The following is a 16,428-nucleotide window of genomic DNA, read 5'->3' as shown; positions in this document are numbered from 1 at the left end:
TTCTCTCTGTAACAAAATACAATACAAATGGACTGTGTGTCTACTCTGGCCATATAACAGATTTCTTAGCTTTTGCATAGCCTCAAGGGAAAGTTTCTGTTGGATACAGTACTAATAGTTGCAACTGTGTCAGAGTAAATCAGGCACAGGTAGATCTTCATGGGATGTTCCACAGTCCTGTCCTTTCCTTGACTGCCAAGTAGACATTCCTTATGGTGGTCCTTTAGAACAGAGCATCTGGGGGTGCCTGTTTGGGACCTGTAGTGCAATTTCTAACTCTTTATGAACTGAGGTTCATCTTTGTCTTTTGGGAAGAAGGAGAGCTGGGTGTCTTTTCATCTGCCTCTCAAAGCTGATAGGAGCAGCAGAGCTAAGAGGGTGGGACACACCAAGAAAAGTAAATTGAGTTCAGGCTCCCTTGCGTGACATCGTGGAGCCATCTCTATGATAAAAGCATAAAAATAATCTGCACTGATAAGAGCATTAAGATGGACAGCAATCTGAAAGTACAGTTTTATTCTGGAGAGTAGTAATCTAAAATTGTCCATTTTGAATACAGCAGATCTATTCCAGTGAGTATTAAAATATAACTTGGTAAATCTAGTGTCAAAAAGTACTGTTTTAAAGTCTTGGAGAATGATCTGGTTTTTTTCTACTTTATCATCTATGAAACAGTCTGTTAAGTTTCTGTTGTTCATACCCATTTGAAATTCTGTCACTTAGAAATTTTTAAGAGAGTTATATGAACAATCGTATCCCTGGGCATTTCTTGATCTTGGTATTGATCCATTTAGAATAGACAAATCCTTTCCTCCAAGGAAATAAAAGTGAAAGTACTGTTAATGCTGAAATAAAAGTAAATTATTTTTTTAATGTAGCTTTTTCTGAACTTTTACAATCTTATTGGCAATGCAGTCAGGTGAAGTATTATGAATAATGTGAATATTAATTGCAACTTTCAGTGCAACCAAATCAAGTATATATTTTCTGCAAATATGCAAGTTCTTTTTGTACAAAAAGCCTAATTCTCTCTATCTCTCTGGTCAGAATTTGGTAGAATCACTTTCTCCCAAATGACTCAGTTCAATCCCATTTTAAGTATTTTCAACAAAATTTTTTTTAGTAAATTTCACAAGGGAAATTAGGATAAGAGTACCTTGGAAACAAAGTAGTTTACCTTGAATGTTTTAAATCTAATTTTGCATATTTTATTTTGTATTTCCACTTTTTATATCCAATTTCTTAAACTCCCCTTCCGTGATTTTTTTTTCCCCTTTCCCCAGGTATTTCAACTCCTCAACATTTTTGTGGTTGGTTGGGTTTGTTTGGTTGGTTGGGGTTTTTTTGGGTTTTTTTGGTTTTTTTTTTTAATTGAGAATTAGCCTAATTCTAAACTCTTAAGTCCTTCCTGAATCATTATAAGTTTTTGGCTTTAGTAGGACTCTCACTGAAAAACAGCATTTTTTTTTTTAATCACAATGATGAGTTTTAGTTGAAGAACAGGTTTTGCACCACTGTTTCTGAACAAAAATAAAACTAGTTTTTCAAATGTTGGGATAGAGAAGTCCCTTCCCTTGCCTGAAACTTTGAAGCACTGTGTGATTAAAAAGCTTGGTTTTGAGACTGAAGCTAATAGCTGACCATTGCTGGAGACTTCTCAAAATATAAAAAAATTACTGTTTTACTGTTGAAGTTTGTAAAAAGGTAAAGGAGAAATGGGCATTGGTCTTAAGCAAAAAAGCCAGAAGGCTGTGTTGTAATGCCAAAATGTTTAGAATGTAGGTACTATATGTGCTTGTGACTCAGGGACTTGCATATTCGATTCTAAAATATGGTTATAATTTATAATTTTTGTATTTTCCCCTTTGCTTTTCCTCTCCATACTGAGTGTTCAGAAATACCCACTTTCCCTCACCTAGAAATTAAAGCCTTTGTGTTGTATTCTCTGAACTGGCACAGAGACTTTGCTCCAACGTTTACAAAACAAAGCTGCGTATGGAATGAATGCGAAATGGAAATTAACTTACTTTGTGTAGGAATTTTTGCATCACTGACTTGAAAAGTTTGGCATAGATAGTCATGAAAAGAATAGTTCACTTGCTCTTGTCTGGATCTCTGCAAATATCTGATTTAAAGGAAGAGTGCTTTTTGCTCTTTTTTTCTTTTCTTTCTCTCTTTTTTACTTCCCTCTCCTGGTTGTGTTACATCTTGTCCAGATACTTAATAGAATTGATAGTGTGTTCCCAGGTAACAAATTACATCTGTCTCTGAAAATAAGTGAATGTAATCATGACAAATTCATGAAATAAAGGGGAAATATATTGCTACAGTCCTGGGGAACATGAGTCAATATGCTTTATGTAATTATTTAATAAAACATCTCTTCTAGTGCATTGAAACAGCCTAAGATACTGAGGCAGTTGTATTTATGCAGGAATAAACAAACTTCCAGTAAAAGCTGGTGACCTGAAGTATGCAATTATGCATTTCCAGAAATACTCATTAAACCAGTCTGCTTAAATTTTAATCAGACTTCTATGTATGAAACAGTATTGGTAAGAGGAAGTAAGAAAAAAAAAAAAGGATTTTTATGAAAGGCTCTTCAGATGCTTCTTGTGCCCCAAATGGCTTTAAATTTTTTTATTTAACTTCTTGTGCAAATCTGTATAAAAGTTAATAATACAAAATGGCTTAATTCTGTTTTATGGGAGACATATTATTATTAGCGCAGAACTGCTGCATTGATACCAAAGCTGCCAGAAAAAGGATATGATTTGGGGATTATTGAGATATTTGAAATAGTTAAGCTTTGTGTAGTCCATGTGAGAAATGTCAGAGGACTGATTTTCAGTGCATGAATTCTTATAGGAAAGTGAAGTTGTAGGATATACATTGTTACACTGAAAAATTACAAATCTCCAGGTACTTGCAGTATTTTTTGGCCTTCCTTATTTATCTTTCTGGTATGTCTGAGCTACATATTTTAATCTGTGTTTTATATCTGATGTGCTGCATAGGAATGCACAACTGGATGTGCAAAAGATAACCTGTGATTTGAAGTTTTTACAAATGTATCTGTAGACCTATTCAAATAATCTGAAAAGGGAGTTTAGAGAGAAACTCATGAAATGTTAGTGGATGAAGACGAGCGCATATATGCATCCCTGGAAAGGGTCAATAGCCTTTTTGTATTTCACAGAATCTCTTTTCAGGTGTTATCTGGTGACCATCTGTTCATTATGGATCGCCTTGTGTCTTTGGAAACTGCAGTTATGAATATTGTTGCTTTCATATTAAATTCTAATGGTCACTGTGCTTTATCCTTCTAGGGCATCAGTAGCCTCTTCAGTTCACTTAAAGTGGTCAGGCTGCTTCGGCTGGGTCGTGTAGCTCGGAAGTTGGACCACTACATTGAGTATGGAGCAGCAGTCTTGGTTCTGCTGGTGTGTGTGTTTGGTCTTGCTGCACATTGGCTGGCCTGCATCTGGTACAGCATAGGAGACTATGAAGTTATCGATGAGGATACGAACACCATCCGAACTGAGAGCTGGCTGTATCAGCTGGGGGCGTCCATAGGAACTCCTTACCGCTTTAACACGTCAGGCTTTGGGAAATGGGAAGGCGGACCAAGCAAAGATTCGGTCTACATCTCCTCGTTGTATTTTACAATGACCAGCCTCACCAGTGTTGGATTTGGGAACATCGCTCCGACTACGGATGGGGAGAAGATCTTTGCTGTTGCTATGATGATGATTGGCTGTGAGTATTAGAGATTCTCTCTCTCACACACACAATGCAAAATAGCTGCATATCATGAATACTGATTTCTTGAGAACATCTGGAATCGTGTCAAATATTATGCAGTTAAAAATATTTTTGGTGGCAATATAGGTATTACATTCTTACTAGTTAGTTTTAAATCACAAGTAGGAGTGTTGTTGTGACTATCAAAATTCAGTCATTTTGGAAGGAATATTCTGTCCACATCCTTTCAGTATTCTCTTCTAAGTAAACCATAAAATGTTTAAAGCCTGAACTGTTAAAAATTAATGCACCAACCTTTGTGCCTAAATTTACTGTGTGGCAAAATCTTCCTATGTCTGAGAGCTGTATATATTGGATAAATGGGTTGGTGCGTGGGAGGAGGTCAGGGAGCATCATCTTGTCAGGGAGAGAGAACAAGGGCTCTCTAGAAACCACAAACTCCTCTGTGAGCTGAGCATACAGACAGATCCTAAAGCAACTGGGATGATGCTGTCCTTGGGCACCTCTGGCTCACATTTCCTTGTTAGAATGGATACATATTGCCAAGCTGTCCAGCTTTTGGCCATATTGTCATTTCAGTGCAGATATGCACTCAAAGTGCCTTGAGAGCTACTTGCAGTCAAGAACCATATGGTGACCACTGCTAAACTAGGTCATATTTTTCTAGATAAGGGTGGAATTGGAACCAAAATAAGGAAAAAAAAATGTACTTTGTCCATGGAAGAGATTATAATTATATGGAGAAAGACACAAGCTTCTGTATGGTAATATTGCATCCAGAGGAGGAGAAAGTCAATCCTTGCTATGCAGCAAATGAAACCCAAATATATAATGAAACTCAATTAGCAGCACAGTACCTGTTGTAGAAATATGAACCTTTCATTTTGATGTGTCATTTTACAGCAACACTGAAGTCATGTACTGAGATTATGTGTGCAGTGTTAAGCAGGCTGAAGGTTAGTGAGAAGAAGTGTAAAGACAAGCATCCTTGATTGCATGGGGATTGGCATATTTTAGCTATGAAAAATTAATTGTTAATTTTGTTCTTCTAGCTTTTTCCAGTGCCTAGAGTCCCATCATCCTAATAAAACACCCCCATAGCAGAAGGAAAATAGGTATAAAACCTGGATAAAATTGTGCAGTTTGCTTATGAGAAGGTGCATTAGACAATGTAGCAGTGTAGCACAAAACAGGCTTCTAAATGTATTTCCTGATGAAGGTACCAGTTTAGCAGGAAATATCCTGATCTTTGGTTTATTGTTCATTGGGTTATGACCATAACACTAGCTAGAACAAGAATAACAAGTGTTATTCAGTATTGTTATTTAGTACTATGAATACTGAACGAACATAGCCTTCATAAAGTCAGAAATATACATGGGAGTATTTTGGAGTTATACGTGTTCCAAACTCTTCATATGACAATGTTGCAGAAAGAAACTGAATTTATGCATAATTAATGTTCATAGATATTTGCTTTGAATTCTCAAATTAACTTTAATTTTGTTCTGGTAATTTTAAATTTCATTAATCCAGTCACATTTGAGGGAAACAATTTTGTTTGTATTTGGACTTCTGTACATTCTTACATTACTTCTTACATTTCTAACCCTGTAACTGTCCATGTATCTAAACACCTTTATCATGTGGACAACTACATGGAAACCATTAAGACTATTCACAGTATGTGTTTGCAGGAATGGCAACTAAGTGATCCAATCTTTGAGTTTATTTCTCTGGGTTTTATGGGGCCTTGATTGCTTTCAACATGCTGAAGTTTTGAGCTGTGGTCACTCCTCTAGATGGGAGGAACAAAACAGGTTTGTTTGCAGTTATTTAGAGCTTAGCTGTTGATAGACATTCTTCTGCTATAAAATTTTATGTTAAAATGACCTTATTGTGTAGAATTAAGCTCCCAAACATTGATCCAAACTTGAACTAGGGTGATTTTATAAGAATTTAATCTGATCTAGTCTGATCTGGGTACAAAGGTGCAAAGCAAGTGTATCAGGGGAGACGGAAAAGAAGTTTCTTGGGTAAAGCTCTTGTACATCACTCAGAAAAATTCATATTTGTTCATGACCAAGTAACATGTTTGTTATGATCTGAGCTACTCACTTATAACACAGTTGGTGGCTACGTGTTCCATGGTCCTCATTTTGCAGATGTCAGATCACGTAGATTTGTGCATGGGATGAATAGGGGCTGTGGATGCCCAAAGCATCAGAAATAAGCAATATCAAATCAATTCTGATAATGTGTTACTGCCCACTAATAAAAGGAAAGAGTATATAATTTCTCATTCATACTTTACCATTAACACTGTTTTTATTTTAGCTCCTATCTAATGATGCATTCTCAAGAGGTACTGCTATCTTTTATTAGCACAGGGAATAGCATTTTCATTCCATGAAGGATGCAGAGAGAGCCAAGTGTTTGACTGTCTAAAAGTTCAGTTGTAAATAGGTGGGATTTGCTAAAGTCCAACCACAACATATTACTCCATTAACTTCTTCCCTGCTAGAGGATAAGTCTTTAAGAACTGTGTGAGTTTATCTTGGTTTTGACATGTCTAGCTATAGTCTGGGCAAAAATGCATGCCTGTGTATTGAAATGGTCCTATGAAATAAGTAAAGGAATTTTACAAATTTTTTTTGTATGAAATGGAAACAACACTATCACTTTCTGTGAGGATGTTACCATTTTTATTTGGTTGAGTAAGACAATATGTTGACAAGACTGGTTTTGAGATTCCAAAACTCCCACTACAGCATCATCAAAAAAAAAAAAAAAAGTAGTATAACAGTCAGCATTAATATTTCTAAGTGATTCCAGCAAACTTTTACTTTAAAAAGGATGGAAATTTTTAATAAGATGGGTTTTCTTGAAATGGAGATGGAGGTGAACATGTGTGGCTTTGCAAGGCTTTCAGGTCCTTGCTTCTAGCAAACTTGGGTTATAGTTTTGTTTTGGTTTACTGGCTGAGTATCTTGAATAATTTCTGGAGAGGAAAGTTGTGAATAGCAATGATACTTTTTTCTTTGATCTTGGAGTCTTGTTTGTTGAGCCTCTGTTTTCAGAGAGGTGTTACTGTGTAAACAAGTGATTTTAAGAGATGCATTTCTGTCTTATCCACTAGCAAACTATCTGAAAGGCTTTTGGTACAGTCAGCACAGGACTGTGGTGACACCCAAACAGGATGTTTGTGTCAGAAGGGCTCAGAATATTAGAGTTATTTCAAAGCATAAGCAGTTCATAACAGTGTCCTTCCATGTATGTTTAGTATGCTTATGCACAGAGAGATGGAATTAATATAAGACAAAATGTGGGTTTCTTTGCTGCTCAGCCACTGATATATCCCCTTCTGCTCACTGCTGACACCGTCTGTAAAGCTGATCCTGTGGCAGAAATACATTTGTGTTACATTAACTCTTTGTAGACCCATTGGCCACTAGTAATAGTACTTTGCTGTGATGTCAGGTAACTGTTTAAAAAAGTAGGTAAGACCACTTCCATTTTTTTTAATTCAATCTTTCATTATGGTAAATAATAAATCCAGATAACTCTTAATTAAAATTTTAGTGATATGTTAGTGAAGCTGTCTTGGGAATTTTGACTGACTAGAGTGCAAATTTTGACCTAGTAAAAAGTTTAATGTATGTAGCTTGTAGAAGGAAGTGTGGTTATGTCATGTTAGTGGTGCACAGCCCCCAGGAAGGGATGATTGAGCTGTATGTGGGTACTGAGCCTGGGGGGCTGACTCTCTTGGTTGGGTTTACACTTTGGGCAGAGTATAAGAAAGCATGGCTTTATCTCAGCAGCCCTGGTCTCTGCTTCAGGGCCACCTTCTGCAGGGAGATGTTCTTGTGCTCTCAAATATAATGACTGCACACTCTGTCCTACTGACCTCATTGTGGCTGCAGTTTTCAGGGAGAAAGTGTTTTACTGTTGGTAATTTTGAGATGGGAAGGTGCAACCCCTAATTAGATTCGTGAGGGACTGTGGCATACTCATAACCATGGGGATGCGTGGTCTGTTGCTCAGCTCCACCAGAGGGGAACATAGGTAGGTGAAAAATGCCCTTGATGATGGACCTCAAATAATGCACATCTGTTTGGGAAGAACAAATTATTTTAAAATAGAGATGAAGTATCCAGTGGGTACTTTTAAGGATTTCTTTTCTGTGGAGGCTTATACTTCATATTACTATGTAGCAGCTTTTTCTGAGCATATGGTAAATTATAGTTTTGCAAAGTAAACTGTCTTCACATCTGTGAACTGACCTGCATGGTTTTGCCTCACTTTGTTTATTGAGTGTATGTGTATATATGGAGAGAAGGATGAGTGTTACTATGGGAAGTAAAGCAATTAACTCCTCAGTTTCATTTTAAAAGAATCGAAACATATTTGCTTATCCCTTTTCACAGATGGCCACTAAATTGCTAATTAATAGGGAATATGTCTACAGACAGATCTTTCAGAGAGGCTGATGTTACATAAAGCCAGGCTTAAAACCACTGTCTGGGTCTGTGGAAAGACATATATTTTCCATTTTTAATACCTTAGGAAAAAAAAAAAACTGTTCCAATTTTTAGTTTCTTCCCTGTGGAGGCATATGCCTTGAAATAACAGTTTTTGTATATTTTGTTCAGTGATGCTGTCAGGTTGGGTTGTGTATTGTTTATTTTTCCTAAACACTAGCAGAAATCAGAGGAGTTTCATTTGCAGTTTTTGTATCTGGGCACTGTGTCAGCAATTCCCTTGCTGTGCAGGTGGAGTAGGGATGAACAGTTCTAAAAATCCTTTGCATTTTTGACTTTTAACATGCCGTAATACCGATGGATGCTTACCTATTTGAAATTTGAGAAACTGAGCAAAATACATAATTTAGGGAGCCTTTTGTTAGTGTTCTCGGTTACATTGAAACATCTCAAGCTTTTGGTGCCTGTTCATGCTAAATTCTCCTTTATTAGGTAGGAACTTCCTGGAACTACAGGGCTTGACTCATCCAAAATATGAAGGTGACCGAGGAAGGGACACATGTTTGAATGCTGAACTAAATAGAGGAGACTGAAGGGAGACCTCACTGCAGTCTACAACTTCCTCATGAGGCAAAGAGGAGAGGCAGGCACTGATCTCTTCTCTGTGGTGACCAGTGACAGAAACTAGAGGGAATGGCCTGAAGTTCTGTGAGAGGAGGTTTAGGTTGGATATTAGGAAAAGGGTCTTCACCCAGAGGGTGGTTGGGCACTGGAAGAGGCTCCCCGGGGAAGTGGTCAGAGCACCAAGCCTGACAGAGTTCAAGAAACATTCGGATGAGACTCTCAGGCACCTGGTGTGACTCTTGGGGATGGTCCTGTGCAGGGCTAAGAGTTGGACTTGATGATTCTTGTGGGTCCCTTTCAACTCAGCATACTCTGGGATTCTGTAAATCATAAATTCCCCTGTGAACACTATCCCTCTCAGATAGTGAGATAGATCATGGAAAAAGAACAGAAGTAGGAATTAAAGGTCAGACTTGAGGACATGCTCACATACTGTAATCGGTTGTCATCCACTCAGTTCATTAATCAGAACAGACCAGAAACCCAAACCACTCATCTTCCTTGATGATGTGCAACACAGCCATCATGCAGTCCTTCAGCACTTCAGCTGTTGTCTCTAATTAAGGTAGACACGATCCTGGGAGAATGGAATAGCTGTCTCAGTTTTGTTCAGCTTTGTAAATAGCTTCTTTCTCATTAGACAAAAAAACACCCCAAACAACCCAGAAATGAGGATAACATAAGGTAAATTTGAAAACATAGGCAGTTTTATTTACAGAACTCTTGCTGAAAGGAACAGAAATCTTCCCCAGTAATGTGACCATCCCTCTGAACTGTAAGAAAATCTTGGTGGCAAGTATGATGACACATGGGTCAGCGTTGCTCTTTCACAGCCTCACAGAGGATTAGTGTGTTTTGGTGACACCCAGCAGGATAGGAACCGGGAGCTGATGAAAACTAGACTGTTATTATCAAAATACCTGAAAAAGATAGAGAGGCATTGCAGCATCATGTTTGATGATATTCCTGAGGCGTGATTTCCCCCTCATAAAGCAAGTCATCAGTGGATAAGCAAATGGATGGGGCCATGCTGTGTATACTTGTATACTTACTAAACACATATCTAATCATAAGGGAAGCACGTGTACCCCTTGTACACCTTCTAGGGGATGGGGGGCATGTTGAAATTGTTACTGCTGGAAGTTGGTAACCTGAAACTAAGGGCCAGCCACATGCCAAGTGCTGGCTCAGTTTGCTGAGAATATCATTCAGAGGCTGAGCACCAAGACCTATGAGACTTCAAACCTTTTCTGTATTCATGAGTATTACCAGTGTGATGTTCTGGTTTAGGGGACATGCTGGGAAAGGAAAAAGAAACCTTGGGTTGCAAAAGCAATCTCTTGCTCTCTGTCACATCCCTGGCAAAGGTGACAAAAATCTCTTAGATGCCACAGACCTCTTCCTATCCCTGGAAGTTGTGGATGGCATGCTTTCTATAAGGTTGATAGTTTTGCATTTCTTTTCATTCTTGTCTTGTTTAGCTGCAGCAACACTACCTAAGCCAATAATTCCTAATTTAAGGACCTGGATTTATTTTTTTTTTTAAATTTCTTTTTAGTTAAGTATGAAGTAGAATTTGCAGTTCTGTTCCTTCACCCCTCTGTGCTGTGCTTTATTAGTTCTTGTTTGCTGCTAGTCACGGTATTTGAAGAGCTGGTAATTGTTAAGCAACTATTTGGGATTTCTGAATGTTATTATGCTCGGATGCTTTCTCTATTAGAATGAACTACCAGAAGTGTGAATATGTTTCTGTGCTACACCAAGTTTCAGCAAAGAGGTAGGACTGGAAGAAAATCTAGATAGAGTTCCTCTGAAGGTTAGAAGGAGGGTTCAGCTATTAGGGCAGAATTTGGTCTGGGTATTTCTAAATGTGAAAATATCTCGATTTTTCCTGTTAAAAGTAAAGAATGAGTAAAAACCAAGCAAAAATCCCAACCGTACAAAAAAAACCCCTCCAAGAACCACCAAAACCTCAAAGTCACTGTGATAAATAAAAATAAAATGGATAGACAACATTGGTTTTGGCTTTTTGGATATATAAACAATCCTTCAGGTGTTTGAGTCATGAGGAATGCAATTTTCAGCAAAGCCATCATTATTTCTCATCAGTAAACATGGACCTGCACCAGGTCATGGTGGTGTTTTCAGACCCACTGATGAGCCAGAGTGTCTGGGCTGTACAGAGTTATGTCATTGATATTCAGTACAGACTGGGCATGCTGGAGAGATGCAATCAGTGCTGACAGACTTCACAACAAAGCAATCTCCAAAGCCAGAGCTGTAACTCTAAAAAGTTGGATAAGGACATCCAGGACCTGCACCTTTTTTTTTAGGATTGCTTGTACTGAAGCATAACAGTGTTCCCCAGGGCACAGCATTGGGACCAGTCCTGTTTAATATCTTTCTGAATGATCTGGATGAGGGGATCAAGTGCACCCTCAATCAGTTTGCAGAGTTATATAGGAGTCTTGAATTGCTGGGCAGGAAGGCTCTACAGAGGGATCTGGACAGGCAGGGTCGATGCGCTGAGGCCAATGGTACGAGGTTCAACAAGGCAAAGTACTGGGCCCTGCACTGGGGTCATGTGCAAGTGTCACATTGGGTTTGTGTGACCAGGTTTTGGTAGCAGGGGGCATTCAGGGGTGGCTTTGCTGAGAAGTTGCCAGAAGCTTCCCGCATGTCCTGCAGAGCCAATGCCAGATGGATTCAGGATGGACCTGCTGCTGGCCAAGGCCAAGGCGATCAGGAATGACAGTATCACCTCTGTGATAACATATTTAAGATGGAGAAAAAAAGTTGTTGATGAAAATTCCAGCCAGGGGAGAGCAGAGTGAGAACACCTGAACAGCAATGCAGACCACCAAGGTCAGTGCAGAAGGAGGGGGAGGAGGTGCTACAGGTGCTAGAACTGAGATTCCTGTGCAGACCATGCTGCAGATCATGGGGAAACAGCTGTCCCCCTGCAGCCCAGGGGGGTGCAGAGACCCACTTGCAAGCTGTGGAGAGAGAAGCCCATGCTGGAGCACAATTTCCTTGTAGGTCTTGTGGCCCTGTGGGTGACCCACGCTGGAGCAGCCTATGACTGAAGGGCTGCACCCTGTGGAAAAAATGAGCCCTGTTGCAGCAGTTTGTGAAGAACTGTTGCCCAGGGGATGAATTCATGCTGGAGAAGTTCGTGAAGGACTGTTTCCCATGGGAGGGACCCCACAGGGAGAAGGGGAAGGATTCCTCTCCCTGAACAGCAGTGGAAAAAACAATTGACTGTAGCCCTCACTCCCCATCTCCCCGCGCCACTGGCGGGGAGAAGATAGAACTTGGAAGGAGGGAGGGGTGGGAGGAATGTCTTTGAGATTTGTTTTTCTTCTCATTCTTCTGCTCTGATTCTGTTAGTAATAAATTTAATTCGTATCCCCACTTTGACTCTGCTTTGCCCGTGATGGAGATCAGTGAGTGATCTCTCCCCGTCCTTATCTCAACTCATGAACCCTTTGTTATATCTTCTCTCCTCTGTCCAGTTGCAGAGGGGAGTGAGAGAGTGGCTTTGGGGGGTACCTGGTGTCCAGCCATTACAGGTCACAACAGCTCCATGGAGCACTAGAGGCTGGGGGCAGAGTACCTGGAAAGCAGCTCAGTGGAAAAGGACCTGGAGGTTCTGTTGACAGTGGCTGAACAGGAGCCAGCAGTGTGCTCAGGTGGCCAAGAGGGCCAGTGGATCCTGGTCTGTATCAGAAATAGTGTGGACAGCAGGGCTAGGGAAGGGATCATCTCCTTGTACTTGGCACTGATGAGGCTGTGCCTCAAATCCTTTCTTCAGTTTTGGGCCCCTCACTACAAGAAAGACATTGAGGTGCTGGAGTGTGTCCAGAGAAGGGCAGTGGAGCTGGTGAAAGGTCTGGAGCACAAGTCTTTTAAGGAGCAGCTGAGGGAGCTGGGGGTGTTTAGCCTGGAGAAAGGGAGGTTCACGGGTGACCTTATCACTCTCTACAATTACCTGAAAGGAGGTTGTAGTCAGATGAGGGGCGGTCTATTCTCCCTAATAACAAGTGACAGGATGAGAGGAAACAGCCTCAAGTTGTACCAGGGGAAGTTTAGATTGGATTTTAGGAAAGATTTCTGGAAAGAATGGCCAGGCTTTGGAACAGGTGACCCAGGAACTGATAGAGTCACCATCCTGGAAGTATTTAAAAGATGTGTAGATGTGACACTTAGACATGTGGTTTCGTGGTGAACCTGGCAGTGCAGGGATGGCAGTTGGACTCAATGATCTTAGAGGACTTTTCCAATTCGAACAATTCTATGGTTCTGTGACAAAACACTGGTGTTAAATACAAGAAAAGGGTAGCCTTTAGGTGACATCTATGTAAATAGCAAATTTTTACAAAAATCATCATCTCCAGGCTAAGATGGACTGGAAGGTTTTTTCATCACAGCATTAGCACAAAACCAGTGCTAATGCTGTAATAAATATCTGTGAGCTAATGACCATGGCCATGTGAGGAGTGGCCCATTCATATGGGCTTAGTCATCTCCTCACCTCAACACACTTCACAGCAATATTTATAGAAGAAAGAAAATGATTGTTTTGTGAGTATATTATGATAGTAGTACTTTGGTTCCTGGCCTGGTTTGAAGAAACATAAACTGACTATGTGTAAGTTGTTATTTCTTAGTATGCAAAAGTGAATATGAGTATTTTTTTGCTTGTTATTTAAAGAGTAAAGGACCAGATTAAAGCTATATTAAATTATTACTATTAAATTTCTGTCAAGATGTAATTTGCAAAGGGCAAGGGTAAATTGCCCATGTGCTTTTGATTGTAGAGAAAAAGAACATAAATGTTCCAGAGCTATATCTCATATACATGCTTTATGAATCATCTCATGATATGTCATTTTGCCTTGATGACTAAAAATTTTGGGCTGTACTTCAGCCTAATAGATCTAGAGAATTGTCCTACCTCAGAATATACTAGAATTTAATTGCTAGAGTAGTCCCTGGAGATTTTATTCCAAATCTCTGTCAGCATTGTGCAAATCCAATCAGGACTATTTTTGAAGTGAGATTTTTCTAAAAAGTTCTAATTCTCAAGGTTCTTACAATCCAGTTGGTCTCCTGCAGAGCTTAACATTGCTCTCCAAGACACTGGACAACTTTTGAAAGGACTGTAAATGCAAATGGAGAAAAAAAAGTTCTGTTTGATTGGAGAGAAGATGAAAGCTATAAAGTGTTGATGGTTTGGTTTTTCCCAGCTCACACCACAGTAATATTATAGATAATTGCCTTTTTTCTTTTTGTTGCACAGCGTTTCTAAATTTTGACTTTTTGATAGGATTAAGGAGGATAAAGAAAATAAATAGGTATCTCAGCTGTGGATGTTCTGTCTTTTTCACGTGATGTCTTTCATACCATGTGCTTGTTGGTGTAGGATTTTGCTTTAGGCCATTTCTAGCATTTCTTCCTGTAGGTAGATTTGAAACACTGAAATGGGCTGGTTTTATCAAACTTTCATCAGCATGTGCAAACCAACTTGTTTTAAAATCTGAAGGAACATCATTAACTCAAGTTAATTTATGAGAAAGAAGAGCCTGGTGCATCCAGAACATGGTCTGGATGCAGAGGAATGTAAAAAGAAGAAAGAATATTTCAGGCAGGTGAACCAGAAGATAATATGCAAGATAAATATTTTGTTCCCTATGAAAAAACCAAGAATATACCAGAGATATTTTGCTTTGATAGGCAGGATAGCAAAGCTGGGGGTTCAGTTTGTAGTTTTATTTTTAAATTACTGAGGTACATGAGTGCAATCTAGAAGAGCATGGTTTGTCTGTTGGAACTATATTCTGGATTTCTGCCTGTGGAACTGGCTAAATATATATAGCATACAAAAAGCATGACAAATTTTTCTTTCTTTCTGCAGTCCTGGGAGGCCTTTCCTTAAGCAACCAACTGTATTGCTGAAGGATAGAAATCCTGGACAAGGATTTGGTTCTACACAAAAATAATCTTTTTTCAAAGTCCATTTCTTTCTAAGAAAAATCCAATTAGATAGGCATGGGAAAAAAAGGAAAAATAGCACATCTACTCATGTGACACATCGTGCCACTTGTCACATAATATGTGGAATATGATAGAACTTCTGAAGCATCTTCTTAGCACTTTTCACTTCTGCATCAACTTCAAAAAATTATGTAGTTATTTTAATATCTAATTGCTGCTGGATTCAAACAGGCCTACTGTAGGTTACAAAATTCTGGAGTATAAACGGGTTACCTAGCTGTGATATGTAAGTGGTTTATAGAACATGATATGTCCCCAACCATTTAGATGAACTGTCTCATGACATCTTGAGAATAAATAAGGGTTAGTTGTGCTTACCAGATCAGTGAGTTTTAATGCATTTGGCTGATTTTATATTTTAAAGAAAGATTTGGCTGTTTATAAAAATGATAGGCAATGTTTTAGAGGAAGAAAATACTGCTGTGGGTCATATGCAGTTTATTTCTTGAAGTTGATAGCTCTTAAATAAACTAGATCTGAACTTGAGTTATTATCTGAAGACATATCCTGTCAAAAGCAGCAGGCTGATGGAAGAAATTCTGATCTACTGAGAAAATGTGGACTATAAGTGAAAATATCAGTATCTTTTATCCACAGTACAGCAACTCTTGATGCAACTGGTGTGAAAAATGTGGAAGGAGACAAATAATATACTAATAGGTCCTATTGCCTGGAAGAAAAGTAGAAAATTTATTCTTCTAATCCGGGGGTTTCAGCAGCCAGTAGGGTCATAAGTGTCTTATTGTAAAGGCTGAAATAGTTGAAGGATTAAGGCCTGACTGTTCTTACCTCAACATGAATTAGGAATGCTTTTTTTCCTTCTTCTTTGAAATTAAACCAGTAACTGTACCAGGTGGTGTGGAAGTAAATTCCTCTGGTGAGATAACGGGCAAACCTTGCCTTCCCCTCTCACCATCTCAAAAGCAAAAATGGGTGGCTTGACAAGTGCAGGTGAGAGGGATGATTCAGGTTGTGGTTCGGTACTTCTTCATTGTTAATGGAAGGTTTCTGGGGGATCTTCACTACAAAATAAGAGGGAACTGGAGATTTGTAATAGCTTCTAAGTGTTCTGAGGCCAAATTGAAGGGGAAAAAATTGGACTTAAGGTAAGGAGTTAATATCTGTATTTGAACTTTAATGAGATGGGGGGTTTCTTGGGTTTGTTTTGTTTTGTTGGGGTTTTTTTAGGGTTTTTTTTGGGGGGGTGTTCAAGTTATTTTCTGGTAAAATTAAGATTTCCTGGAAAAGCATGGAAAATAGTATTCAGATTTTTCTGTCATCCTGGTCCACGAAGATCTTCTAGTCTCAGAACTTCTAGTCAGTTCATTAGGTGAATTCTGAAAACCATAAGCTTATTTATTACAGTCGTATCACTTACTGACAGTTTGTACTTTTAATACAACTTTTGTAAAATATGAAGTAGCACACTTGCTACAGTTTTGAACCAACCTAATCTTAATGTTCCTTTTCTAAAATCTTCCATCCCTTTCATACTCAGAGG

General features: G+C 39.0%; 1 protein-coding gene across 4 annotated transcripts in view; it reads left to right on the top strand.

Annotated features, from left to right (window-relative positions):
* KCNH1 (potassium voltage-gated channel subfamily H member 1) overlaps window positions 1–16,428 on the top strand; it is a 184,386-nt gene that overhangs the window by 48,845 nt on the left and 119,113 nt on the right. For all 4 annotated transcript variants that reach the window (XR_007903857.1, XR_007903856.1, XM_051783133.1 and 1 more), the window contains exon 7: window positions 3,330–3,759. Coding sequence is in view for 2 of the 4 variants with exons in the window: in XM_051783133.1 (XP_051639093.1) it covers window positions 3,330–3,759 (430 nt within the window). In the remaining 2 variants the exon portion in view is untranslated. The remainder of the gene's footprint in view (window positions 1–3,329; window positions 3,760–16,428) is intronic.

This window comes from Manacus candei, unplaced genomic scaffold, assembly GCF_025592945.1.
Source record: "Manacus candei isolate 608988 ecotype Guabito, Panama unplaced genomic scaffold, ASM2559294v1 h1tg000017l, whole genome shotgun sequence".
NCBI classification, from domain to species: domain Eukaryota; kingdom Metazoa; phylum Chordata; class Aves; order Passeriformes; family Pipridae; genus Manacus; species Manacus candei.
This window is presented reverse-complemented; position numbering and strand designations above follow the sequence as displayed.